This window comes from Ceraceosorus guamensis (genome assembly GCF_003144195.1).
Source record: "Ceraceosorus guamensis strain MCA 4658 unplaced genomic scaffold IE81scaffold_3, whole genome shotgun sequence".
In the NCBI taxonomy this organism is placed as follows: domain Eukaryota; kingdom Fungi; phylum Basidiomycota; class Exobasidiomycetes; order Ceraceosorales; family Ceraceosoraceae; genus Ceraceosorus; species Ceraceosorus guamensis.
Window position 1 is genome coordinate 76,382 of NW_020289998.1, and position 26,223 is coordinate 102,604.

Below are 26,223 nucleotides of genomic sequence, written 5' to 3' on the forward strand. Positions count from 1 at the left end.
GTGCCAAGATGCTCGAGAATGTGAACACTGTACTGAGATTGCAAGGCAGGCTATTCACGGATGGGCTTTGATGGTGGAGATGGGTGTGATGTGGTGTGAGCAGCTGTAGCGCTGGATGCGGGTACGAGAGGTGGTTGCTGTGTGGTGCTGCGCGCGCCTCTGGCGGTGCTACTCACATGAATCAAGTCACGAGTGGTGATTCTGCCGCTGCTGCTGGTGACCGCGATCGTATGTATGTGCGCACGTCCCACGCGCTCTTGACTGTTTCGGTCACGTGTGCAGGCGTCTCGGCATCTGTACGCGCGCGCCTTGAATTTTGTGCAATTCACGATTTGATTCAATTCAATCTCTGACTGCGTGCACGACAGCTTCTCGATCGACTGGCATGCAAGAGTCGCGTATTTGTTGATGAAAGTTGGAAGTTCTTGCAATCTTGACTCAAGACTCGTGACTAGCCTCGCTCGCATTCACACTCACACTCACACTCACACTCACACTCACACTCACACTCACGCCCAACCCCATACTGTGGCTCTCACTAACACCCATTCAGATGTGCTGATTGGTTCTGAATGGCGTTGCATTTCTCTTCCCAGCTTTGCCAAGTTTACAACCACCCCAAGCCAGCCCAGCGCAGCCCAAGATGCCGCCCACACCGTTCGCCCCATCTCATCAGACGCCCTTCAAATCCAGCGTATCCACCGCCATGTCAGGTGCGCGAGCCAGCGCGCGTCTTCGGTCCGACTGCGAATCGCAAGTGTGGCCACCTGCACCCGGCAGCATACGCGCGCAAGATTTGGATGCGAGGGAATGGAGTTATCTGGCCGAAGGGGGCAAGAATCTGTTGCTCAGGTATTGTGGAGAGAGCAAAAAGGGAGAAGGATGGCCCTTTGTTCGAACAGGTGGCAGAGAAGCGTTGGCGCTGCGTGTTGTGAAGCGCGAGAGGGGAAGCGTGCAGCGTGGGGGTGAGGCTGCGACGAAGGTGCAGCAGGAGCAGGTGCAGGAGCAGCAAGAAGAGGAGGAGATCGATGCGTTTGGCTGGAGAGAGCAAGTCGTCGCTCCTTTGCTGCATCCAGGGGTAGGGCTAGGGCTAGGCGCAGGGGCAGGGGCAGGGGCAAGCGCATCCTCTTCTTTGGCGCAACGTGAATGCTCAGCACATTCGCTGCTGCCTGCGATGCTCGAGATCCAATTGCCAGGCCACCAACAAGGGACGGTCTCTTCCTTCTTGGCTCAAGTGGCAGCGCGCATCGAATTGTCTCGACCGGCCTCTCGAAGAAGAGTTTCGGGCATCGACGAATCAGCCAACCGAGTGTGGGCCGTGCAAGATCTCAGTTGGAGCGATGACGATGCTGAGCGCCTTGATGGTGCTGGTGCTGGTGCTGGTGCACACCCGCAAGCACAAGCACGCGCGCCCGCTTCATTGGCCGTCGAGATCAAACCCAAGTGGGGCGCTCTGCCTTTGCCTCTTGCTTTGGCCGCGCTCAGCAGTCACCCAGAGAGCGCAAAGAGCGCAGAGCTGAAGGGCCGACATTCGAGGTACATCATGCATCGCATCTTGAAGCAGAGAAAGCAGCACACGACGACGACGACGACGACAACAGCATCACCATCATTATCGCATCACGATGCAGAGCCTCTGATGAACAACATGTACGACCCCCTCTTGCTCTACTCGGACGATGCGCACCAACGCCAAGAAGCGCTGAGAAGACTCGTTTGGGAGTGGAGACATGGTTGGGTGGAAGTGGAGGGTGGGGCACACGAGATGTCCAGCACATCTGCATCGCGCAAGAAGAGCAAAAAGAGCAACAATTTGAAATTCTTTGTGGGCGATGATGGAGAGGTGGATGTGAACAGCGTGAGTGTAATGAGGATGCAAGGTTTGCCCACGTGCAGCTCCCCCATCTGACATTCGGCCGGCTTGCAATGCAGCCTGCAGACGTGGCCCGTCTCACAAGTGCGGTCTCTGCGTTCAGCGGCACACCCCTTGCCGATCTCAAAGATGCATCAGCGCTCGACTCTGCGCTCGTGCAGCTGCTTCTTCCCCATACCGGCACCGCTGACCATCTGTGCGCCCCGCTGAAGCGTTTGGTGCACCTTCAAACAAATCTGGATGCTCACGATGTTCAAGGATTAGCTCAGAGGTGGAAGGCTGAGACGGGAAACGATGTGCTTGGTGTACTTCCATCCGCATCGCATGATGCTGTTGCTGCGGCTGCGAGACAAGGCGATCTGGTCAGCGCGCCCACTCTGCAAGAGTACGCTGCGCTGGTCCAGAAAATCGGCCATGATGAGCGCATCAACAGTCGCTTGTCGCTAAGGGAAGCTGTGCTGGCTTACCTGCTCAGCGCCTCGTTCAAGGATTGCAGCCTCATGCTCCGCCTAGAGTCGCAAGATACGCAAATAGTGCAGGGAGCGATTAAGCTCATCGACCTTGATCCCAAACCTTTCGGCAAGCTGCCCCATTACCAAGCGCTCGATCGCGAAATTGTCGAGAATTTTGCCAAGTGGAAAGCCGGCGCTGCAGATGTGGTAGAGGAGAATAACGCTGTGCGCACTCCTGAACGTCAAGATCTCCGAGGCTCAGAGTGGGGTCTGATCGCTGGTCGAACATGGACCTCGTCGGCTACCCCTACGCAAGACGACCAGACCACAAGCTACATCGAAGAAGTCATCAAGGGTACATACGCTGCAATCTTGAACGACAAGAGCGTATTGGGCGTGCTAAAACTCCTCGGCGAACAAGTCGGTCGAGGAATCACTTCTAGACAAAGTTTCGCCCTCTCTTTGCCCAGCACACCTGTCGAGCTGGGCCGCAACACGGACCCTTTGGTCATTCTGGCTGCAGGCGTGGCTGCGCTGCACATTTACGTCAGGCTGAACTGGACCGGACCTGAATTGGACCGGGGCGAAGAGGATCTGAGACCACTTGGAGTTTTGCGAAGTGCTGCTCCGAACGCTTTTCCCCCCCGTCAAGTCGACATTCCGAGCGGTAGTGATAGCGATGGCGATGGCGATCCTGGCGACATGGAAGGACAACTGCACGATGCGGCGCTAGAGGCGCTGACGAGATCTGGCGAGCCGGCTTATCACTTGGCTAGACAGCCCGCTTGGTTGGTGATTGCGCTTCTGCTCATCGACGCTGCCAAGGGACCTCAAAGTCAAGCTTGGTGGCGTTTGAGAGCAGCTTCGATACACGTGCGCTCTCTGGACGCGCCTTTGCCGCTTGAACCTGCTCTACTGCGAGATCTGAAGCCCCTTAGAGACTTGTTGGCCAGAAGAGCACGAGAGGACGGCAAGTGGGCAGGTCTGCACGCTAGGCTCATACTCGAACATGGACTAGCACTTCAACGAGCGGGGAACGATAGATTGGCAAAGGAGCTCTTTGTCGAGGCTGCCGCAGCCAGTGGCTTGCGCTACGAAATCACCGGAGCGCTGGGTAAGCGAACATTCTACCAAAAAGAAGATAGGACGCAACTCGTGCTGCTTGCTGAGAGCGCCAAAGGACGAGAAGATGAAGGCGTGAGCGGGGAAGGAACATCAAAGGATGAGATCGTCACGAAGGAGAAGCCAAGCGAACAACGTGATGGAGCGCCCGAAAGCGGCTGGAAGTCTTCCGTGGACGAGAGCCAACCGAAGGATATGCCGGCCAGTCTGCTGCACAATGACGATACATTCATGGAGCGCACCAAGTTCACCTCTTCCGCACTAGCTGCTGGACAAGATTCGGCGGCTGAAGCATCTTCAATGCTGGATACGCAAGATCCCAACGACCCTTCACCGCTCTCCCCCCTAGATGCTTGCATTCTGCTAGCTTTCTCCCTCGACCTTCGCAACTCTTCACCCTCCCACGGTCTCGTCGCTTCGCAAATCTCTGCCTTTGTAGCGCGCACCCTTTCTCACGCGCGCAATTGGAGCGTGCACACCATGGCGCTTCTGCTCCGAAGCCGTCTGGAAGCTCATCGAACGCGCACGGCTGAAAGAGGAGTGCTGCAGCTTCAGGCGTTGGTGGATCAGATGCCCAGCGCAGATAGCTCGACGACCGAACGCTTGCTCCTCTTCCATTCGCTCGACTTGCCATCGGCGTGGGAGATGCGCGCGGAACTTGCAAGACTGTACGCAGCTCTAGGTGTGATCAGGAGCGCTTTGGAAATCTTTCAGAAGATCGAGTTGTGGGAAGAGGTGGTGGCTTGTCTTGGAGCGCTGGGAAGACAGCAAGAAGGTATAGAGGTGCTGCATGATCTGATACAGGGTCGAAAAGTGGAAGCGGATCACTTTATCTCTGAGCGCAAGGCGAAGAGAAAGACGGAGACGCACGCAGCTACATCCGAGCTCGCCAGACGCAAAATCAACAATGCCAGAATGGCCAAGTTGTGGTGCCTATTGGGAGATTTGCAAGCGGAGCAAGCTCAAACGCATTATGTGCGCGCGTGGGACGTTTCGCAAGCTTCTTCTGCACGAGCAGCTCGGAGCTTGGGCGGCTTGTTCTTCGCACTGGGCCAACACGCATCAGCTAGCACGTGGCTCAAACGAGCGCTCAGCATCGCCCCTCTCTTCACTAGGAGCTGGTTCATGCTGGGTTGTGCACAGATGAGGCTGGAGAAGTTTGCGGATGCGGCGGCTGCGTTTAGAAGGGCGGTAGCTTTGGACGAAGAGGATGCAGAGAGCTGGAACAATCTGGCTAGCTGTTACTTGCGCATGGGATCGGACGAGGATGCGGCTAGATTGGCTAGCGCGCACGATCATGCGCCCGATAGCGTTGCTGTAGTGGACCGAGCCACGATCAGTACCAGCGAGGCGGAAAGCGATGGCAGCCAAACCCTCACGGATGGTCTTTCGTCGCGCGGAGACTCGGGCGTGGAAGTGTCTGATGTCGACGAGGATCAGGAGCAGATGATGATGGTTGGACAGAGTCGAGCACGAGGTACGACACCTTACGAGCTCCGATTGCTCGCCCATCGCGCGCTAGCAAAGGCGGTGCGCTTCAGTAGAGACAATTGGCGAGTGTGGGATAATTACATGATGGTCTCTTTGGATGCTGGATACCTATCCGAAGCGGCTAGAGCCTTGACCCGCGTCATTGAGCTTCGAACCTCTTCGCGGGATGCAGGTGGGAAATCGGCGATGCTGCAAGTCATCGATATGAAGGTTTTGCAGCGGCTCGTCGATGCGGTGACTCGCGCACCGGCAGGTGCGCAATCTACCGATTCCGAAGAGTACGTGCGCAGCCCCAACGAAGGTCCCGGCCTATTTCCTGCCGTCTCGGACCTTTTCAAAAATGCCATTCTAGATAGGATCACACCGTGGCCAGCTTTGTGGCAGACGTACGCCCGCTTATTGTTGTGGCAAGGAGAGTACAAATCGGCATTGGAAGCGCATTTGAGCGCTTGGACGACCGGACAAGAAGGACCCGGCGCGTCGGATAATAGTGCTGTGCAAACGGACAAGCAGACGTTTGTGCGAGCTGTCGAGCAGTTGGAAGAGCTGGTAGAGCTGCTGGAAAATTATGCACCTAGACCCGCTTTCAATCCGACGATTCGGGCATCGCTCTCTGCAGCTGCTGACACGCAAGTGTCAGAGGAGCAGGAAGAGCAGCATCATCATCAACAACAACAGCAGCAGCAGCAGCGAGTGGCCATGCCCAATTGGGCCTTTACAGCAAGGAGTCTGGTCAGATCCTTCATGGGCCGGACAAAGAGCGCATTTGAAGATGAGCCAGAGTGGGAGAGGCTCATTGCTCTACGAGACGAACTCAAGGGCAAGTCCTGATTCGGCCGTTGTGTCTTCCAGCATCAGCGGAGAGAGGCACACGCAGCGACTCTTGTCGCACGCACCTCTTTGCGATCCTACCCCCCCAAAGCTTGGCTCAGTCTTTCGCTCCATCTGATCAACTTGTAGGCGCTCACGCCAAGTGCGCTCCGCTCGACCCAAGCACGACCATGTATCTCCCCTACTGCGATGCACGACGCGCAACAAGCGCAGACGATGCACTGTACCCACGGGTCCATGCAACAAGAAAGGAAGAGATAGCGAGTGTTTTGCTCGCGACGAACCTAGAACGAGCTGTCCTTCATAGACGAGGGTCACAAAATTCATATGCGCGTGCAAAGGTTTGAATTGAGAAAGCGAGCGCAGCAAAATGTCGCGGCATGGGGTGTGAATGGGATTGGAAAAAACGTAGCAAAGTGTCGCGTGCGCCAAGGAGATCAACTTGAAGGAGGATCGTTTAAGAGAAGATGTGCTTCGCGGAAGGGAGAGATGCAAGACGTTGTGACGGATCTGCCTTGGCTCTGACCATTGTCAATGTTGCGTATGAGGGCGAGCAGGGGATGAGTGAGAAGTGATACATGCGGACAGAAATGGTGCTTTGTCAAAGAAAGGCGAACAAACGAGCTCCTGCGAAACGCTCAGATTCCGCTTCAAGCAGGCACGCCGGAAATAGCATCACCCGCAGCAAAAGTGCGGGGGGACTGAGCCGCGCTTCCTCCTCCCAACTCGCACCGTTCCAAGAGCGCATGGTAAAGGAACTTGTAAGCCCAAAGATTTCCCTTCATCCGCCTGATGTCCAGGCTGTACAGTCCCGCCAAATTCTTGATCTGCGTCACCTCTACTGAGAAGCGAACTTCTTGCCCTCCATCCACCGACGCCTCTCCGTATAGCGGCTGCGGTGGCCCAGCTGTGCTAGCACCTGCAGCATCGCTGGAAGTGGATCCTTCGCCGTTGGCCACACTGGCAAGTGTCACGCTCTGCTGCTGGCTGCCTCGGCGCAGGAAGCTTCGAATGCTTCCTGCAGGCCCACTGGCCGGCGACTGACCAGCAATGCTGCCGCTAGGCGACAAGGGCGGACGTGCGGACCTCTCGTAATCCGCTTGCGTAGGCGGGAAGACGGAAGAGCGTAAGCCCAATCCCAGATTTTGCGCAGCTCCGATCAACGTCTTTGGCTTTTTGCGTCGTACGCATTCGAGCTTGTAATCCTCGTCGCGCTCCTTGTTCACTTCGATGCCCATACCTTGCAGCACTTTTTGCACCTCTGCAAAAACTTCTAGCGGAGGTCTGGAAGTGAGAGCCGACTGATCCACCGCTCCTTGGTGGAAGCGCAGACTGACTTCTTGCGCTGCCCGAGATCTCGGTGTGATCGGAGCTGCGGGAACAGCGAATCCGCCATCTTGGGGCGAAGCGGGCGACAAAGCTCCTCCTCTCGAAGAAGCGCGAGGGGTAGGGGCATTGGGAGAGTCCGTTGCGCCTGGTCTGCCAGCTTGAACAGTGGACGCTCCGCTGGACTTGACGCCTGGAGCCGCGTTGGACGAGGCAGAAAGCGAAGTGAGCGTGGTGTTCTCCGTCGCGTGGCTTGCCTGGCTGTGAGTGCCCGATGTGGAGCGCGAAGAGGGAACAGATTCCATGGGTTGAGCCGAAGCGCCCGCTGCAAAGTTGGCGCCGGTCGCGCCAGTGACGACCACGCGAGGCGCCTCTGTCGCTTGAGAACCACTGGCCTGTTTCCGACCAAGGGAAGCTTCGATCGATACCTCGCTGGCCGAAGGGTCGCGGTCAAAGGGACCGAACGGAGGCTGCTCGTTGAAAGTTCCCCGAGATAAGCTCTTCTTTCGGAACCAGTCCATGACCTTTTTGGCCGCGCTGCTGGATGGTCCGACGGTGGAAGAGCTTTCGTTGACGCTTTCGTCGAAGAGGGCGCCCTGTGCTCGGTTCGATCCATTGGCGGATCTGCCAGCAGGCTGCTTCGAGGGGGTGCGAGCAGACCGAATTGATGCATTAGTCGCTGGCGAAGCTTGTTGAGAAGCCGTCGAAGAAGCGGGTCCGGCGCGTTTGGGCGTGTCGAGCTGCGATGCGTTCTCCTTGCGCGCGCGACCCGTCAGTCTGCGCTCTTCCTTTGCAACCTTAGCAGCTTGTTGCGCCTTTTCGCGATCCCGAGTAGCTGGTGAGGATTGATCGCCGAGTCGACCAACGACCAAACTCATTGCCTTGCGGCGTCCGCTCGAAGAGCTGCCCTTGCGATCAGCTGCAGAGTCGCGAGTAGGCGTGACTGGCGTAGCTCCATTGGAGTCGTTGGAGTCGACAGGTGCCTTTTCAGACGTTTCAGCTGCAGGATTGGCCTCAGCCGCGACATTCGAGCCAAGCAAGCGGGCAAACGAGAATTTGTCCGTAGACATGCCTTTGCGATGACGCGAGCTGCGTCGTTCAGGCGAAACTTGGATCTTCGCCAAGCTGTCCGCGTCGGTCTTTTCCGGCTGAGCGCCGCCGGAAACAATTCTACTGCCCGCATTCGTAGAGGGTGGGTTGCCTGCGGGCAGCGGATTCGAAGGAACACGTCCGGAGTTTGTCGATGGGCGGCCACCAGCTGATTTGCGTGGAGAGGGAGCAGGGACGCTAAACTCAGATGTGTTGGTCGTTGGCAAGATGGAATGATCCTCGGGTGTAGCAGAAGACGCTCCGTTCTGAGCTCCAGAAACATCGCGAGCTGGAGAGGTGTGGGTGGAGCCCTTGCTCATCGACGCCTGTCTCTCCGCTGCAGGTACCAGAGCCGGCACTGCAGGGATGACAGCAGCTTCTTGAGAGGTGACGGGAGCCGAGGCGCCGTCCACACCAATACGAGGCGCGCTGCCCTTCTTGTCGACGCGAGGGACGGGTGGCGCGTTTTGCGCAGAGTCGTTGCGCTGTGCTGCTCTACGATTGTCTCCATCGTACTCCAGCTGAATCGTGTGCCGCTGCGGCTTCTGAGAAGAGGGTGTCTTTTGGTGCCCACTCGACTCGGGAGGCGCTTCGCGTTTGCGCGGCTCATTGGGCATGCGGTTCAGCTCCTCTGGACCGAGCTGCGCAAGAGCTTGTGGCGTGCTGTAGGCAGGTGTTGGAGGAGCAGACACTGCTGGCAAATCTGCGGGTTGCGAAGGCATACCAGTTGTGGGCCGCGAACGAGAAGCGTGCGCGCCAGAATTGTCGTACAACGCAGACTCGGTGCGGCTCGCTGTGGTTGTTGGCATCGCACTCTGATGGCGTGATTGGCGTGGATCGGGGGCAGCTTTGCCGGAGCTACCGCCCGCGCGGGATGCCGGTCCGCGACCGGAGCGCTGTTGGTCCTGAAGCTGTTGCTGGACCTGCATCTGTTGTCTGTAGACTTGGCGCTTCTTCGTCTGCTGCTCCACTGCTGCACGTTCCAGCTCGTCGACGCTGAATCTGAAAAGGTCGCGATAAGGCGCCAGCCAGCTGTGCGCCATGACGCCTTGCAGGTCCGCACGACGCCTTGGGTCGGGTACGAGCATCTTGGACAAGAGATCGCGCGGTTCGGCGCTAATATACTCTGGGAAGGACAAGGGAGTGGCCATGATGTACTTATAGAGCAGATTGATGTTGTCACCGTCCGGGTTGTTCGGATCGTCGTCAAAAGGCAGGTAGCCTGCGAGCATGGCGTATAAAATGACTCCGCAAGACCACACGTCGACGGCAGAGCCTGCGTACAGACCGTCTTGAACCACGAGCTCGGGTGCTGCGTAGCAGGGACTGCCGCAAGACGTGGCCATGAGGTCATCCCTCCTGTCTTCGAAGTTGTTCGCGAATCCAAAGTCGGTGATGATCACGTTGCGATTGCGGTCCAGTAGCAGATTTTCCAGCTTCAAATCGCGGTGCACAATCTTCTTCTTGTGCAAGTAGGACACGCCCGAGATGAGCTGCGCGAAGAGCCGGCAAGCGTCGCGCTCCTTGAGATACTTGTGGGCCAAAATGTGATCAAACAGCTCTCCCCCGCTGGCATACTCCAGCACGATGCCAATGTATCTGTCAGATTCAATGACTTCGTACAGACGTACAATATTTGGATGTCTCACGTCCTGCGGCACGAAAAGGTAAAAGTCGAACAACGTGCGTCAGCTAGCTGCTTCGCTTCTGTGAGACGCAACCCGGCGCGTTCATTTCCAAGGTTACTCACCTTGAGCACCTGAATCTCACGCTCCACCTTGGACATCTTTGCCGGATCCTTGGGGCCATTGATGTTGAGCTGACCATCAGGTGAGCCAATCTTGTCCCGCTTGATCAATTTGACCGCCACCTCCTCTCCCCACTCTTTGTGCACGCCCAACTTGACCTTGCCAAATTCGCCCTCTCCCAGAGTCTGGAGGAGGAGGTAAGCTCCGAAGTGTACTTGCTGTCTACGAGGATGCGCAGCAAAATATGACAGCGCAGCTGGAGACGTCACGGGGATACCGCTGCTGATGGCTTGAGACGTGGTCGAGTCAAGCCCCGTCGCAGAGGACGGCAGGGGTGGAACGCTAAAGCCGCTCCCTGGGCCTGCAGTCTGAGAAGAGGTCATGGTGGGCTGAGCTGTCGCACGCCTGTCATTGTAATTGCTCTGCCCCGCATTCATCGAAGCCATCACTGCAGCAGCATCGTTGCCGACAACGCCAGTAGTGGAAGAAGCGTTGCTTCTGGCAGACACTGGCATTGCCGACACTGGTCTGTGCGCGTGCGACTGCCCGCCCGTAGCAGCTCTGCTAGGCGGGTGAGATTGCTGCTGCATGGCGTGACTGGCGCCGCCGATGCTGGCATATCCCGATACATCTGCAGCACCCGCTCTGCCGCTGGGCACAGCAGGAGCGCCCATCGCGCCCTTGACTGCTCCCGCCTGAGCTTGGTGTTGGGGTGAGATGGGAGGGGAAGGGTAGCCTGGTGATAATTCTCTCCCGCTGGTCGCGTAAGCGCCGTTGGATTGCCCTTGTCGAGTCTCGCGCTCCCAGGATGCGGACTGCGCGCCACTGCCAGTACCTGAGCGTTGCGGGGACGCCGGTGGCGATGGGTGAGCGGTTGCCGTGGACATCGTCAATGTATTTGGTACAAAGTCGGAGATGCAAGCTGGGGCGTTGGTGGAACTGTGAAAGGAGTCAACCATAAGATCGCGTGAGCGAGGAATTTGCTGCGGGGCCGTCGGCGCGGCAGGGCCAGCGGAGAGCGAGAGCGACAGGGCTTTGTTCGCGCGCCCACCACGGAGCTCGATGCAAGCACCGACGCACGCACCCCTCGCTCTGGCGGTCCCGGCTGTATGGCGTGCCTGCTCCTGGCTTATGCCGGCTTCCGTCATTGTGGGGCCAGCGAGAACCCTCGTGCCCAAGCGGTGAACGAAGCACTTACAGATCAAGACACGTCGCCTTCAAGATCCCGATACGTTCACGGAGCGCTTGTCCTGATTGAACGGGAAGCCGCAGGGGAGAGAGATGCTTGCTGGGCGCTTCGTGGTGATTGAGGCCAAGCAGGGCGGACTACTCAGCAGCCGAGATTAGTGATGGGGTCGGCCAATCGAATGAGAAGCTGCCCACTCTGTGACTTGCGTTGGCAATGAGCGACAGAACACGCAAAGGCGACAGTACACGCACGGAGACCAGTACTGTTGAGCTTGAGGATATTCGCCAGAGAAGCGTTGACTTGTGGGTCGGATTCCGACGACCACTTGGTTCCGCTCGCTTGTTCCACGATTAGGTGTATGAAAGCCCGAAAGGCGAGTGGGGACGCGATGAGGAGGGCGGAAGGCGTGCAAGACAGACCAAAAGATACGCAAGCGAGCGTGAGGGCGCAAGAAGCGAGTCCTGGTCGACGATCTAGTGCGCGTGGAATGACACCGCACCGCACTGCTGGGTGGTGTGGGGGATGATGTGTGTGAGCACTGACTTGTGAAGAGGGCCAGCAGGTGAGCGAGGATGGGGCAAGTGGGGTTGGAGATGGTCAGAAGCGATGGGTCACGTCTGTCTGTCTGTCACACAGACTGTCGCTGTCGGAGTCGAGATGCACACTACAAAGCGCGAGCCAATGCCAAATAGAAGGAGAGAGGGAGGCAGGCAGGCAGGCAGGCAGGACAGGTCACGGAGGCAGAGGCAGAGGGCCCGTGTGCAAGGCATCCAAAGCGGAGAGTCACGAGCCAAAAGTGGCTGCGTGATTGCTGCCGGATGGCTGCTGCTGCTGGTTGCTACAGTACACCACTCAGACTGATGACATGCAGACATGAATTCGGGTGACGGCTGGACCGTCGCGCATAGCGCGCTCGTCGTGGCCTATCGTCGCTGCTGCATGGCTTTTCCCCACTCCCTAAAGCGAACGAAAAGAGGTCGCACACGCACACGCTATGCACGCATGCGACCAGCCATTCAGCTTTAGGCGTGATGAGGGCGCCAGCCCTGTGTCTATGCGTCGCTGCACGGAGTCGAGAGCTTCCTGCGCACCCACCCTCACATGCACCGCCCCATGCAATCGAACAAGGTTTGACTGCTTCACCGCCTGCGCGCTGTCCAATCGCGCAGATGAGCTCATTGCATGACTGTTCATGCTTGAGGGCCCCGCCGCCATACTACTGACCATCACTGCATGCACGCCCCGTGCTGCGTGTGCCTGTGCGATCGCCGCGCTGTCTGGCGTGCATACCGCGGCCGCGCAATCTGGCTGGCCACTTACAGCACTGCATCAGCATGCAGCAGCTGCATGCCCCACCCTCTCGCTGCGCGCGTGCAGATCACCGGCATTTGTGAATATATTCGCGATTGTGCTTCGAATTGGAGCAGCGGTCTCAGGTCTGTCGCACCTTGAACATTCACGATAATTGGCGGCGGCGGGCGGGAACATTTGTTCGGGCGGTTCACATGTCGAGGAATTAAGCGAATGCTAATTGAAGCATCTTTTTGAATCGTGAATCAAGAATTGTCGCTACAGGGTACCGGTACGGATAGATGCGGGCAGGCATGTGAGCAACCAACCTATAGCTGCTTGCGTGATTCCTGTGTGAGAGACGGACGATTCAAAAGCGGTCTTGACACCGCTGTGCCCATGCGTGTCTAAGTCAAGAGTGTGTGCATTTGTATGGTCTTTCGACTCGCGACCGAGTAGGGCCGACTCAAGGCGCCTTACCCTTGATCGCTACCGCTACCGGTACGTCTCGAACGCAAGACAAGATGTGAGAGACAGATAGACCGACTGCGCCCCGTTTGTATATTACGCAGGTCCATCGATCGTCGAAAGATCGTCGTCTTCTACCTTCGACGAGGGTGGTTTTGCGTGCCGGAGCGGCGAAGCTCGACGCTCCTCTGATGACAGCACGCAGCAGAGCGCACCAGAAATGTGGCATCGTCAATCAAGAATCATAATGAACATGCAGCTATCGATGCGACAAATGGATCGCATCCAATGCGTCCATCGACACTGTGATCGGCAACTCGTGAATCGTGAATCGTGAATCACCACCAGGAAACTCGCACGCATCAGTTCATCAGCCTTTCCGCGTACATACGTTCCGGCAACGTCAAGAGAAGCGCTGCATACACAGAAAGAGAGACGATCAGGGCGGCAAAGTTCCCTTTCCGCTGCTCGTAAGAGCGAGCGACTGTTTGGGGAGAAGCAAGCAAGACAAATCGCGAATGCAGCGGGAGCTAGCGCAATTGCAGCCGCTTTTGTGGCTTGCTTTTCCCCCCCCGCTCGCACTACTCGAATACTCGTGACTACTCACACGTGACTATTAGCACCCGCTGCCGCCTTCCGCATCGCTGCATGCCGATCAGCAAGACGACAATTGAACGACGAAAAACGAACAACAAGATGCGCGTACGCTTTCCAAAACTGCTCCACCTCTCAACTCTCGTACCCGACCAGTCCCTGAGCGACTATACGCAACAGCACTCGCTCGTATCGATACAGGTAGCACGTTACCAACGGCATTTTTGCAGCGACTCACCGTCTGTTAAACGCTATCACAGCTCGTAGTCGGGCATTCAACGATCATGCGCTGCTCCTCGGCATCCTCGCTTGGTCGTCGTATGCCACTCCATGCCAATTTAACCCTTGCATGGCTCCCTCACGCGCCATCTCGCAGCTTCGCTCACTCAGCTCAGCAATTTGCTCAAGGCGTGGCAGGCAACAAATGCCATGATTCTCAAAAGCGCTTTTAGAGGCGTGCGTGGCTTACTGTGTCTAGTCAATGTGGTGCAGCTGCACAACTACGATCAGTCCATCTATCCAGGCCAGCTTTCTCAGGACAATGTGCGGACCACGTGTAAATTGGTTGCAACACGAGCGCACTGATGTAGCTCCGACCATGCGACTAATGTTGCATGGCTGATTCGTCCGTGAAGAGTCGAGGAAAGTTGGGTGACAAGGAGACGACTTCGTCGACCAATTTCATGTCTGTGGGTGCGCGAAAACAGCAAGAGGGGAAGAGTATGAGCCCAAAGTCGTCAGCGATCATTAGCTGGCCTGTCTGGCAATCTATCCCCATGATAGAGTTTGGCAAGTTTCTCGGCACGTCGCTCGCATTGGCCGAGCAGCACGACTTGAGTGGCATGCGGTGGACTGTGGGTCTTGCGACTTGCGCGGACATCTTCTAATGCTCTAGAGCTCGACATGCAGGAGGACGAGCGCGAATGCGAGCTGCTTTCCGCTGATGCGCGCGCATCACCAGGCGCTGTCGACGACGCAAGGCCCAGCCTGGTCCAACACGGGAGCAGATCGATTCACTCATCCCATCACACCCACTCACCAATATCATGACCAAAGTGAACGCAGCTAAATTCTCTCAAAGTGCTACCATCCTCGCTGACTTTGCCCACCACCTCGACGTAGCCCTCGGGGTGCAGCTCAGTCTCCCTATTCAGCACCACCTCGACCAAACCCTGATCCGAAGTCTGAATGTGCACTTGCGATCCCGCGATCTGATTCGTTGGGCAAGAGGCCAAGAAGTGTGAGGAGCGAGGATAGCAGTCAGTTGGAGCGAGATGAGATGCAAAGGATCAAACACGTCGACGCGATGGAAAAGATCGACTCACACTTGTGATTTTGCCAATGACCCGCACTGTTTGACCGGCGTGTGATGGCATTCCGGACGAGCTGATGAGCGGCGTGGTTGGTAACTGCTCGTGCGAGAGGACAGGAGCGGATGAATGCTGGTTAGCGAACCAGCACGCAGGAGGGTTCTCCTCCAAACTTGCGCTTGACACCTTTTGTCTTTGTTCGCGTTGGAAATACTCACTTGACTCATGTTTGTATCGGCAGTGAGATGGCGGAGGTGAATGCGCCCTAGCCTGTTGATAAAGAGCAAGAAGATTCACTAGATTTGAAACTGCGCGCTGCAGCGCTTCCTGGATGTTGTGAGCCTGCGGATGCTTTGTGTACGAAGGTGCGCGCGAGGAGGGCACGATGGCTGTCCAAGCAAACTTGTGATGGTTGCGAAAGAGCGATGGGATGAGGAAAAGGAGGTGAAGTGCCAGCTACGAATGCGCATTTGAGTGGCAGTGATGAGTCCAATTTTGCTGCGAGTGCGAGTCCCGAGTGTTGCTCCCAAAGCACACTTGCTGCATCATCAGCAGCTCGATCTGCGTAACGCCGCACCACCGCACTTGTAAGTGCGAGCGCTATATATAGCTGCTGTCCCTGCTGCTGCTGCTGCTGCACCCGCCGCGTCGGAATCGCATCCCTCACTTGTGACTGAGTCACGTCTTGTTTGTGGGTGCATGACGCGTACTGCACAGCATTTATTCCTCAGTCACGACGCGTAAATGAGCCCGCGGCTGAAGGCGCGTGCATGTGTTGTACGCGTATACGCATCGGTATACCAGCTTGTACATCACCAGCAGCTGGACCTCGAAGTGATGTGGTCACCAGTCGCGAGTAGAAGAAGCCATCCTTCAACATTCGTAATTGGCTTCTTCATCTCCACGCATCAGCCCTGTCTGCGAGTCACGAGTGCACAAGCGAAGCAGGTCTTTCCACACCCACCCACCCACACACACACACACCCACACACACACAAAATCCGCGTTTCCTGGCCCCATTCACACCTCCTTGCGCTTGACTACAGCGAGGCCCTTGATGAGCACCTGGGTCTCTCGTTTGCTTTCAGCAGGCGGCTTCGGTGGATCCTCATCATCATCATCATCATCATCGTACACGTCCAGAACATCCAACGCAATGTCCTCCTCCGATAAATGGGTCTGTTCCGCCAACGAAGCTCTGCAACTAAGTCTAGTCAGCATCCACTCAAAGTCGAATGGATTAGATCGGAAATCCTTCCATCCCGATTTCACTTACCCAATCTATGGCGAGGCAGAGAGCATATACGGCTACACCGATCTCGGCATTCGTCTCTGCTTCTCTAGCGGAGCTCTATTGCCTCTGCTGCGCGTCACCTACAAAGCAAAGAACGAGAAGACGACTGCAAAGGTGGATGATGCTGAAGCGCTGATCAAGGCATTCTTGCCAGCAGATCAGCTGTTTGAGGACGAGGCTTCCTTCGAGAGGGCAGTGCGAGAGGAGAGCAGCGGTGCTTTTACACCCTTGGGCGAAAAGGTACTTGCATACACTCGGGCTTTGCAGTCTGGCACGGCCTCCAAAGGCAAAGGCAAGGGCAGAGGCTCGGCCAGAGGTTCCACATCTGCTCTACAAGCCGGAGGCGCCGCTTCCAGCAGCAGCGATGCGGGGAATAGCGAGAGGGTGTTCGAGATCTATCGTAGCAATTGGAGCACGCCAGGTTGGAAAGAGCAGCACAGGCGTATGCAGATCTTCACTTTGCTCTTCATCGAAGGTGCTTCCTACATCCAAGAGGAGGAGCCTGCATGGGAGTTCTACACCCTATACGAGCGTCAAGCATCATCTTTGTCTGCGACGGGCTACACTTGGCACTTTGTGGGGTACACCAGCCTGTACAACTTCTGGTGCTATCCCGATTCCTCCAGGGTTCGACTGAGCCAATTCATCATCTTGCCTCCCTATCAGCATGCAGGTCATGGTCAAGCCCTCTACAACAAGGTACTGGACGACGTCATCGCCTCTCCTCGCGTCATGGAGCTCACTGTAGAAGATCCTTCTGAAGCCTTCGACCGAGTCAGGGACGGCGCTGACTTGAGGAGGTTGTTCGATGGCGACGAGGGATTCGCCAAAAGGGCAGCTAGGGAAGGAAGATTGGTGCCTCCCTTGGATCAGATTTGGAGCGAAAAGATGAGATCCACCCTGAAGATCGCTCCGAGACAATGGAGCAGACTTGTGGAGATGGCCCAGCTGCTCAATCTGGATCAGGAAGATCACGAACAGATGCGACATTATCGCCTGCAGGTGAGACTGACGCCTCGTAAGCAAAAGTCTTTGTTCCGAACACGAGCTCCTGACTTTTTGCCCGTCCCCCCTTGCCTCCTCCATTTTCCCTCTCGCATTCTGATCTCCTCCAGGTCAAATCGCGTTTGTACAAGTTCAACAAGGACGTCCTTCAACAAATGTCGCGGGGCGAGAGGGTGGCCAAGCTTCATCAGACGTACGAAGGAGTCATCGAAGAGTATTCCAGCTTGACCGGTGTAGAGGTCGACGACTTGCTCGATGATTATGCGCTGGATGAAAAGGATATCAGGGAAGCCGAGCTGGCTGGAGAGGCTGCTGCAAAGGAGATCGCTGCCGCTGCAAATGGCAGCGCGAACGGACCGGCTAGAAAGATGGCTCGGTTGGGTTGAAACGCTCTGCTGCGGGCCACAGCAAGCTTCACGCAATACCACTGTCAAGGACTTGCACAACAACACCGTAGCATTGCACATGATGGTCCAATTCACATTGTATTGCAGCAAGTCTGGCGTAGGTCACGGAAAAAAAAAAGTCTATGTGACATCACATCTTGAAATCGCTTGCGCAGTCCTCGGGAAACCGGGGGAAGGGAGGTGGGGAGGGGGGAGAAGCCAATCAAAGCTTGCTGCCGTCGCCCTTGATGGGACCTTCTTCGGCCAGCTTGTTCTGAGTTCTAAGCAGAGGCTCGATCTCGGCCTTCCAACTAGCAGCGACGTGTTTGCCGACCAAGCTGCTGCCGTACTGGTAGTGGCCCAAGTTGTCGGGATTGCTAGAGTCTTTTGGAGCGGGGTGGTTGATGGGATTTCCCTCTGCTTCAGCCATCAACGATTCGTACACCCTTCCATCCTTTCGACCCAACGAGCTGGAAAGTTCCCAGTCGGTCCAGCCGAAAGCGTCGGTCAGAGCGATGACTTGCGGCAACAGCTCCGTGTGCAGATCGCGAATGGCAGTTTCGAGGTGCAAGACGCTTTCGGGAGTCAGAATGGCAGATCCGGATTGGTAGGCTGCCAAACCCCTACCTTGAGCAGCAGGCAGGACGAGCGGGGTAATGTCTCTAGCCACGCAGGTCAAGGCGTGAAGCACCACCAGCTTGTTGAGCCAATAGGTGGCATCCGATCCGAACCCTTCGGAATCGTCAGATACACCTTCGGTGAACCAAGCGTTCACCACAACTTCTGCGTGAGAGCGTGCCACCTCGACGCATTCCCAGGAAAGGTCCACAAATCGTCGGCCTGTGGACAAGTCTGCGCGCAGATCGGCCACGCGTCTAGCCGCCCGAAGACCGAGCACAGCCGTGTACACTTCGGGCTTGAGCCACTCGGCAGGCGAAGTGGGGGGCGAGAATTTGACAGCGTCCTTGTTCTTGAGCGCACCGAGGAAGGAAGTGGTGTTGGAGACCTTTGCGCCTGCGTTCTTGTCCAACTCGCCGGCGGTCTTGAGCATGGCTCTGCCTACTTGCTGAGCCAGCACGTAATTGTCCCCCTCGTAAGTGACCGTTGGTGCATTGTCGGGGAAGATGGAAGTGTAACCTGCGTAGGCGGAGAAACCATGTCCTCCGAGCGCCTGTCTGCACTCTTCGATCCCATCCAGAGCTTGCTTGGTGCAGTACGCCTTGAGCGAGGAGCTGGCAACGTGCACATCTGCGAGCAAAGAGGTATCTCCAGAGTCCAATTGAGCTGCCATGTCTTCATACAAGGTCCTCATGCGTCTTCCCGCAATGATGTACGCGTAGCTCTTGGCCAAGAGCGGGATGAGACGACGATGCAGGGATGGGTAGGAGAGGACGGATCGCTCGGGCTCTGCGACATCTTTGGAGTCTGGGTCGCGGAATTGACGTCGAACGAGAGAGTACCTCATGGCGATGGTGTTGCCTCTGGACAGCATCCATCCGGTCCTGTCGATCATTTGAGATCGGATAAAGATCATTCCACCGTACGACAGCTTGTCGGAAGGAGGTCTGACGTACTCTCCGCCCTTTTTGACCTGAGCGTGCTTGGCCAGCATGTTGTCTCGGGGCAGCTTGACGTGGTTGAAGCGCACCCATCCATTGTCCAGTCCACCGAAAGCGTCGTAGGTCTTGGGACCAATGTCTCCCGCAGCAATACCGTTGAACAATTTGCCGTCCTTGAGGCTTCTGAGCGGGACGAAGAAGAGGTGAGGACCGAATCGCTTGTTGTTGATGATGAGTTGAGCTTGGACGATACCGTGCGTAGCCGTCAGACCAGATCCACCGGCCCACCACTTGGTAGAAGTCAAGGTGGGGCTGTGCAGATCGAAAGTGTCGGTGCTAGGCTCGTAGGTCGCAAGGGTTTCGAGACCAGCCACATTGGTACCGTGACCCAGCTCGGTCTGCAAGTAGCAGCCGAGGATATTGTGGTCCATAGCTCTCTGACCCCAGCGCGCTACCTGCTCGTCGTTGCCCTGGCCCATGATGACGGGCACAAATGCCACCCAATGAATCGTGATTGGCTGCGCAGGAAGAAGGATGTGTGAGAGGAGGGCCGTGTCAGCGGCTGCGCTTGGGCGTCCACGAATCCTTCTTCGCGTTCCTGAAGCGCTCTACTCACGCTCTGCAGGTCGAGCGAGATGGCAGCATCGACAATCTCGTGCGTAGTCCACTCGTCCCTCTGAGCAATCTCTAGCAGGCGTCGGCAGGCCTTGTGAGACATTGTCATCTTTTGCTCGCGATTCATGTGAGCCCTGCAAGACGTTCAGTCAAGATGCGACATTGTTATCAAAAAAAAAAAAAAAAACAAGAAAAAAGATGTGAGCAAGCTGGGAGTTTCGCCAAGGATTCTTCCTTGCGCCGTCTTTTTCACACCCTTTTCAGAAATGAAATCGGGCACGCGGGGACCGTGGGCCTGGCCTGGCCTGGCCTGCCTTACTCACATTCTCTTCTTCCAATCACCAAACAGCTCGTCCTTATCCAGCGTCTGCACCACCTTGACGCGCGAATCGTTGTCGATCCTTCCATCCCTCAAGATGCTTTCGATCTTGGCAGGATCGAAGGCGGCCTTGCCTCTAGCAGCCTGCATATCCGTAGCTGTTTGAGAGGCCACATTTCCGATGGGAACGGGCAGCGTCACGCGCGGCACGCGACCACCGGTCTTCGACTCGCCGAGAGGTTGGTATGTCGAACTGGCAGAGGAGGCGCCAGCGGGGGCCGAAGTGGGGTGCGGCCTCGCTGCGTTCGACGTCGTCATTTTGGGCAAAAGATTGTGAAGGCGAGAACGAGAGCGAAGCTGAGGAGCGGTGGGGTGGGGTGGGGTGGAGTGCAGTGCAGTGCAGTGCAGTGCAGTGTGATCTGAGGGATGGGCAGTGTGATTGCGCGAATCAACCAGTGTCAGTGCAAGGGATGACTCAAAGTTGTGGAGAGGTGGCGAAAGCGTCGCTCTAGCCACGCATCAGGGGCTCTTATGTACCCTCGACGACGATCTCGAACAGTGTCACTGTTTTACTTTCCGGAGCAGCGCTTCATGTTGTAGCCGGTATCAGATGTTCATAACTTATGAGTGTCAGCGCGTTCAAAGCGTCGCGAGACTCGATCGTAACTTGATGTCTCTGAATTATTGCCATTGCCATTGCCATTGCGATTCCGCTTCCCCCATCTTTGCGAAGCAAGGTAGCGAGATGTGGCCTCCACAGGCACGTCGACGGTTCCGGATCAAGCGACCAGCATTAGCCGGAAAGCGATTATTGAGCGAGCCACAGCCGCGCGCGCGGGGAAAGGGGGCGCGCGGGCGCCATGATTCGCGCCGTGCATGCATCATCATATAATGCTGACGCAGTCAGAGTGCCGCGGTCGGGGAACGGAGACGGACTTTTTTTGAAAAAGGTGCATGGCTCCAGCAGACAGGGCGGCACCGAGCTCTCCGATTCCGGGGATCTAAAGCTGCTGCACGCAGCACGCAGTCCTGCTGACTCGCGGCTCAGCAGGCGTCCCATCGGCATCATTGCAAGCAAGCAGGCAAGCAAGCAAGCAAGCCCCCCAATTTCATGGCGCGGGGGAAGGTTGGATGGGATGCATGCATGGATGCACGGATGCACGGATGGATGGCCGCACGGGTCGCCCGCCTCCAAAGCAAGCGAGGAAGCGGCTCGCAGAAGCGCCAAAGCAGGTACCCGTAAGCGCATGCACAGCATCCATCAATAGGCAGCCCTGTCGCATCGTGTACACAGTGAACAGCATCTTGACCACACTCGTACCTCACATTGACACTGACGACTCGCACTCGAACCAGCCTGGGGGGGGGGGGGGGGAGAGGGAAATCGATCGCGATCTCGGACCGCGCGTGCAAGCACGCATGAAGCGCGAGCTAGAGGCGCTCGGAGAGCTCGTGTCGAGCTACATAGCTGAAACACTCGAGAGCTCATGTCGCATTGACAGGCTCGAAATGCTATATCTTCAGGCGAGTCAGCTCCCGGTCTCAAGATCACCTGCCCCCGAGATACTCTTCCGAAGGCTGGGGCGCATCGTCGAGTGAATGCGACCGGTCGCATTCATCGACGGCTCGTGTTTTTGATGATATCCAGAATGGTGAGATCATCGCACGGTTTCTCGTTGCACACTATGAGTGATAGGAAAAGGCAATCGGTGCAGGCCCTCGGTTGCGCAAAGTCTTTTGCCAGTCCTGAGCGAGCTCCTATCAGTATCTGCTGCATTCAGCAGTCCGTCTCTTCTCTCTGACGGTCGCGCCCTCCCAATGGGTACGTGGCAATAGGATGAATGTTCCTTCGCACACCGCAAGTATCGTTCGGCCGAGAGATGGATCAGGATGCCACGGCAATGAGCTCCATTCTGACTCGCGGAGCTGCTTCGCAAATCCAACGTGGAATGGGCTCTCTGTGGACGTCTGTTCCGCGTCAAGCTAAGCAGACAGTTTTGGGCTCGTCACCGTTGCGGTGGGTCGAATGCCACCATTGTCAGTTGATGATTTTCCAGATCGCAAGCTTCGAGGGGTGGACATTGAATGGATGAAACGAGCGGTCTATGCCTTGAAGAGTGCCATGAGAGGCAGCGCTCGTGTCATCACCACATCGGACCATTTTGCGCTAGCTGGATGCCCAAGAGCCATCTGCACCACCACAATTGCTGCGGGCCTGCTCCACCTACGTATACTTAGGTCGAGCCGTGAACAATGTCATATGCAACGACCGTTCTGAGTCTGTGATTCTCTTGTGGGCAAATCTGTGAGGCCGCGGGCGTTGCGCGAGCGAAGGCGCGAAGGCGCGAGGTGATCGGCTTCGTGTTCGATGTAGAAGCTCAAGAGCATTCGCGTGGCTATACCGTAGCGCCATGTCTGAGGCATAGGAAGATGCTGAACAGCGTAAGACGGATCTGTGATCTCGTCGCGGTGGTCGAAGGTGGCGTCTCCGTTGGCTTGCTTGACAATCAGGCGGCACAGATCTCAACCGAGGCGGAGCAAAGCTACTCTTGGAAGACCCAGTCTCTTGGGAGTGAGCCCTGAGCCACAAGTCGTACGTACGACTTTTGACAAAGATATGAACCGTACCGCCTTGCGTGAGATCAGCGCTGTCGTTATGCTGACATTCGATTCAAATTATTCATGATTCCTGATCTTTCAAGATTTCTGATGAGCGGCTCTCCTGTCACGTGCAGAGCAGGATCAAGAAGCTCCGTCCTGACTTTTCCCTTCGGGATGCATGTCTCAGAGGTACATATCGACACATGCAAATGCCAATCACGGATGCGCCTCGACCATTCTAGCCAAGACCACCTACCTACCTGACTGCGTTTCACTGGACCAAATTTCCGAACTGAAGGCTGGACGGACCACACGCTGTGAGGTGGAATCAAGAATGTCGCGCTTCTTGAATGGACGCGCATACTGCCCCCGACTGAGCACAAGCAAACAGCCCATCTTCGCATCAGGGTCGAGCTGTTGTAGCTGAGCTGTCGACTCGTGTTTCGTGAGGCGCAGCCGTTTGTTTGTGATGGCTGCTGTCCATGGCTCAGCTCTGACCAGTGTCAGTGATTTGAGAAAGATGAATCATCAGCAGGGTCTGCGACGGTGTGGCGGGTTGTCGTGACTTCACGAGTCGCAAAAGAGCATGGCGCTTGCTGGCGGCGCGCATCTATCTGTATGTGAAAGAGCAAGGGCTGGATGTCAGTTCTTGAGCGCAGACAGGAGAGCAAGACTTGGCTGTCTGATGCTGCAGCGATTGCAGCATCAAGTACACTATACACTATAGCTGTGTGTGCATGCTGTTAGTCGACGTGAGCCGCTGCCGCCTCGGGCCAGACAGCAGCAGGGCAGCTATAGCTCTCTTCAGAACAGGCGGGCCCGCGAGCTTTAGAGACGCTAAATCTAGACTTCCCGATAGGGAGTCACTTTTCAGACCGTTCGCTGTTCCACAAGCGCTGCGCGGCGTTTGATGAAATGTACTCTGACTGTATTATGGAGGGCTGCATGGCAAGGGAGGATTCATGCACAACCCGCATGATTGTGCTTAGTCCGCATGCACGGCCAAAAAGCGATGACGATGGTGTAGACGCAGTCCAAGCACACGGGCGGCAAGCAGAACAAAAAGACTTGCATCGAGTGGAAGGACATCGAGAGAGGGACGCGCTGGTCAAGTGCCATGCTCCTGAGGCTCTACGGCAGCGGCGATGCATGCATGCAGCTGATGGGCAAAGGCAGCAGCAAGCAGCAAACGGGCACTACGACGGCCATCAGCACCGCGACCATGCAATTCATGTGATGATTATTTGTGATCAAGGCGGGTCACACAGGTGTCGGGATCAAAGCACTGCGCGAGTCACGCGTAGGTGTACCGGTACCGGTGCAGTCCGTCGAGACTCATGACTCCAAGCCAGATCGATCTGCCCTAGCCTCGTTTCGGATTTGCGTGCGCGGGAGGGCAATTCACGAATTCACGAACACATGATCCCATCCGCGTCGCTTTGCTGGCTACGGGACATCGTGTTCGGCCAGTGCCTATCGTGCACTCGACTTGGTCGATGGAGACCGACACTCGCCTGACATCGTCAACTCCTCATCCACTCTGACTTTCATTCTCCTCGACGCGCGGGAATCTCCGCTCGGCTCCTTTTCCTGTCGACTTGAAGGCCGCTTCAGTCAGACTGATCGGCTTCGCACATCTTTCACGCCCGAAGATCCGAACAAAACGATTAATTGCGCTGCCGCTGACTGCACCGACGGGCGGCCACGTCTTGCATCAGGGGCATTTGCGCCAAGCAGCTCCATCACACAGCTTTCCGCCACCCCTCCCAAACTCTCGCGGCTGATCATCTAGGCAGGCACCTTCCTCATTTCGTCACGAAATGAGCAGCGCGAGCACTCTGCGCGCCCAGGGGCAGGGGCCAGTCGGAGAATCTGCTGGCACAGGTACCCCGCCCAGCAAGGCTGCGAGGAAGAGCGTAAAGCATAGAGCATCGACCAGCTCATCTTCCCGCAGCAAGACACCGAATCGCTCAGGAGCCAAGTTGGGCGCACCGAGGTCTTCGCAATCCACGAGCAGCATCATCGATGTCAGCCCGCCTGGAAGCGGTGGTAGTGGGACGCCGGGAGCGAGGACGCCAAAATCTAAGCGGTCGTATGGATCCATCCAAGCCGCTGCTGACCTCTCCAAAGCGGACGGTGCTGGTGCTGATGTCCAACTTTCACCACAATCAACAATGGCCTCTCCAAACCCAGCATCTGCTCCAGAAGGTCTCATCGCATCGCCAGCGTCGACCTCTTCCAACATCAAGTCACCGGGTAGCGCGAAAGCTCGCAAGGTGCTGATGCCTCACATACCTGTTCGACGGGATTCGGCCGCTCAAGGTGCGGGCAGCACCGACAGCGACAGCATGACTCCTCCACGCACCAGCGCGTCTCCACCCCCAGCTACCACGCTGAATGGAAATTTCGGCGGTAAAACAAACATTCAAAGCATCGCGTCTGCCATTGCGTTGCGCGCACAGCAGGTCGCAGCCGAAAATGCCGCCAAAAAGGCCGCAGAAGCAGAAAAGGCTGCCAACCTTATCGCTGCTTCACGCACTTTGGCTGTCGGCTCTTCTCCCTCGCGATCCGCAAGCGCAATGAGCAATCGTAGCGACGGTCTTGCATCTTTGGGATTGGCCGCTTCATCCGCATCCGTCGAGGAGATTCCCACTCCTCGAGCTGCACATTTCCCGCTAACTTCTGGCATCGAGGGCTCGCGATCTCCCGCGTTGCCCAGTGGCGCACCCATCTCCCGCTCTGCCTTCCAGTCCCAGAATGTGCAACAGGGCAACGGTGTCACTGCTGACGGCCACGACAAGGCCAGAGATAGCATCGTGTCGGAGGATTCCTCGCGATGGAGCAGAAGCGAGCTGGCAGACTTTGGCAACGTCATCAATCACATGGACTTTGGTGCTGGTGTGGATGGATACGCCGCTACTCGCAACAAGGACGAGGAGGGGATCGATACAGCGGGCACCAGCGTGGATGGCTCGCCGCCAGTCAAAACCCAAATCATCACTGGAAACCCGCTCTTGGCAGCAGCACAGAATCACGCTGCCGCACCACCAGCAAATAGTCCTGGCCTTCATTCCGAGATACTGCGTCGAGGGAGCGAAGCGAGTGTTTACAGCAACGCCTCGCAAGACAGTTTGCCCTACGACTCTGCGAATAGCCAGAGCGGAGGTCACGAGCCCTCGACTTCTGCCTCATTGTCTGGATTGAACGCGCGCCAACAACACCAACTCTCTGGTCTCGGCATTGGACGCGCGACACTTGGTCCGCCGACGAGCCGCACGCGAGACGCAGCCAATGGCAGATTGGGAATGTCGACTCACGGTTCGACGACCAGCATCGCTAGCTTTGCCACAGCGCCGGACAGCTCGCCGAACCTTTCGCAAGCAGCAGCTGCTGCATCGCCAACCACTCCCAGCTCGGGCGATGGCCTGTCTTCAAAGCTGGGATCCCCTCTTTCAGTCAACGGGTTCGCCAGCGGAGCTCGCAGGAAAGCGCGACCCGCTGCCTTGGCATTGGACACCAGCAGCAATGCCTCGCCCACCTCGCCTGCCATCTCGAGAGGCCTGCCCAGCCCGGTCGCTCGAGGCCAAACGCCACCGCCGACGAGACCACCGGCAGAGCCGCTTCCGCCACTTCCAAGCACGCCCTCCACTGTGGCCACTCG

General features: G+C 56.8%; 5 protein-coding genes across 5 annotated transcripts; 2 read left to right on the forward strand and 3 right to left on the reverse strand.

Annotated features, from left to right (window-relative positions):
* The first annotated feature begins 388 nt into the window (after window positions 1–388).
* On the forward strand, window positions 389–6,106 carry IE81DRAFT_319623 (hypothetical protein). Its single transcript, XM_025512776.1, has 2 exons — window positions 389–1,858; window positions 1,933–6,106. The coding sequence occupies exons 1-2, from the start codon at window positions 644–646 to the stop codon at window positions 5,767–5,769; spliced, it is 5,052 nt and encodes a 1,683-aa protein (XP_025372951.1). The 5' UTR covers window positions 389–643; the 3' UTR covers window positions 5,770–6,106.
* Window positions 6,100–11,080, reverse strand: IE81DRAFT_363633 (Pkinase-domain-containing protein; the record flags this gene model as incomplete). The annotated part of the gene is made up of 3 exons (XM_025516791.1): window positions 6,100–9,836; window positions 9,935–10,871; window positions 11,013–11,080. 3 exons carry the CDS (start codon window positions 11,078–11,080, stop codon window positions 6,420–6,422), a joined length of 4,422 nt encoding a protein of 1,473 aa, XP_025372952.1. The 3' UTR covers window positions 6,100–6,419.
* Window positions 11,081–13,882: 2,802 nt separating this feature from the next.
* On the reverse strand, window positions 13,883–15,340 carry IE81DRAFT_319625 (replication factor A protein 3). Its single transcript, XM_025512777.1, has 4 exons — window positions 15,002–15,340; window positions 14,799–14,882; window positions 14,513–14,684; window positions 13,883–14,160 (listed from the first exon to the last, which is right to left on the reverse strand). The coding sequence occupies exons 1-4, from the start codon at window positions 15,008–15,010 to the stop codon at window positions 14,078–14,080; spliced, it is 348 nt and encodes a 115-aa protein (XP_025372953.1). The 5' UTR covers window positions 15,011–15,340; the 3' UTR covers window positions 13,883–14,077.
* Window positions 15,341–15,939: 599 nt separating this feature from the next.
* On the forward strand, window positions 15,940–17,468 carry IE81DRAFT_285037 (histone acetyltransferase type B; the record flags this gene model as incomplete). The annotated part of the gene is made up of 2 exons (XM_025511615.1): window positions 15,940–17,079; window positions 17,193–17,468. The coding sequence occupies 2 exons, from the start codon at window positions 15,940–15,942 to the stop codon at window positions 17,466–17,468; spliced, it is 1,416 nt and encodes a 471-aa protein (XP_025372954.1).
* Window positions 17,469–17,552: 84 nt separating this feature from the next.
* Window positions 17,553–20,599, reverse strand: IE81DRAFT_296779 (acyl-CoA oxidase). The gene is made up of 3 exons (XM_025512145.1): window positions 19,966–20,599; window positions 19,644–19,776; window positions 17,553–19,545 (listed from the first exon to the last, which is right to left on the reverse strand). The coding sequence occupies exons 1-3, from the start codon at window positions 20,277–20,279 to the stop codon at window positions 17,692–17,694; spliced, it is 2,301 nt and encodes a 766-aa protein (XP_025372955.1). The 5' UTR covers window positions 20,280–20,599; the 3' UTR covers window positions 17,553–17,691.
* Between the last annotated feature and the right edge of the window lie 5,624 nt (window positions 20,600–26,223).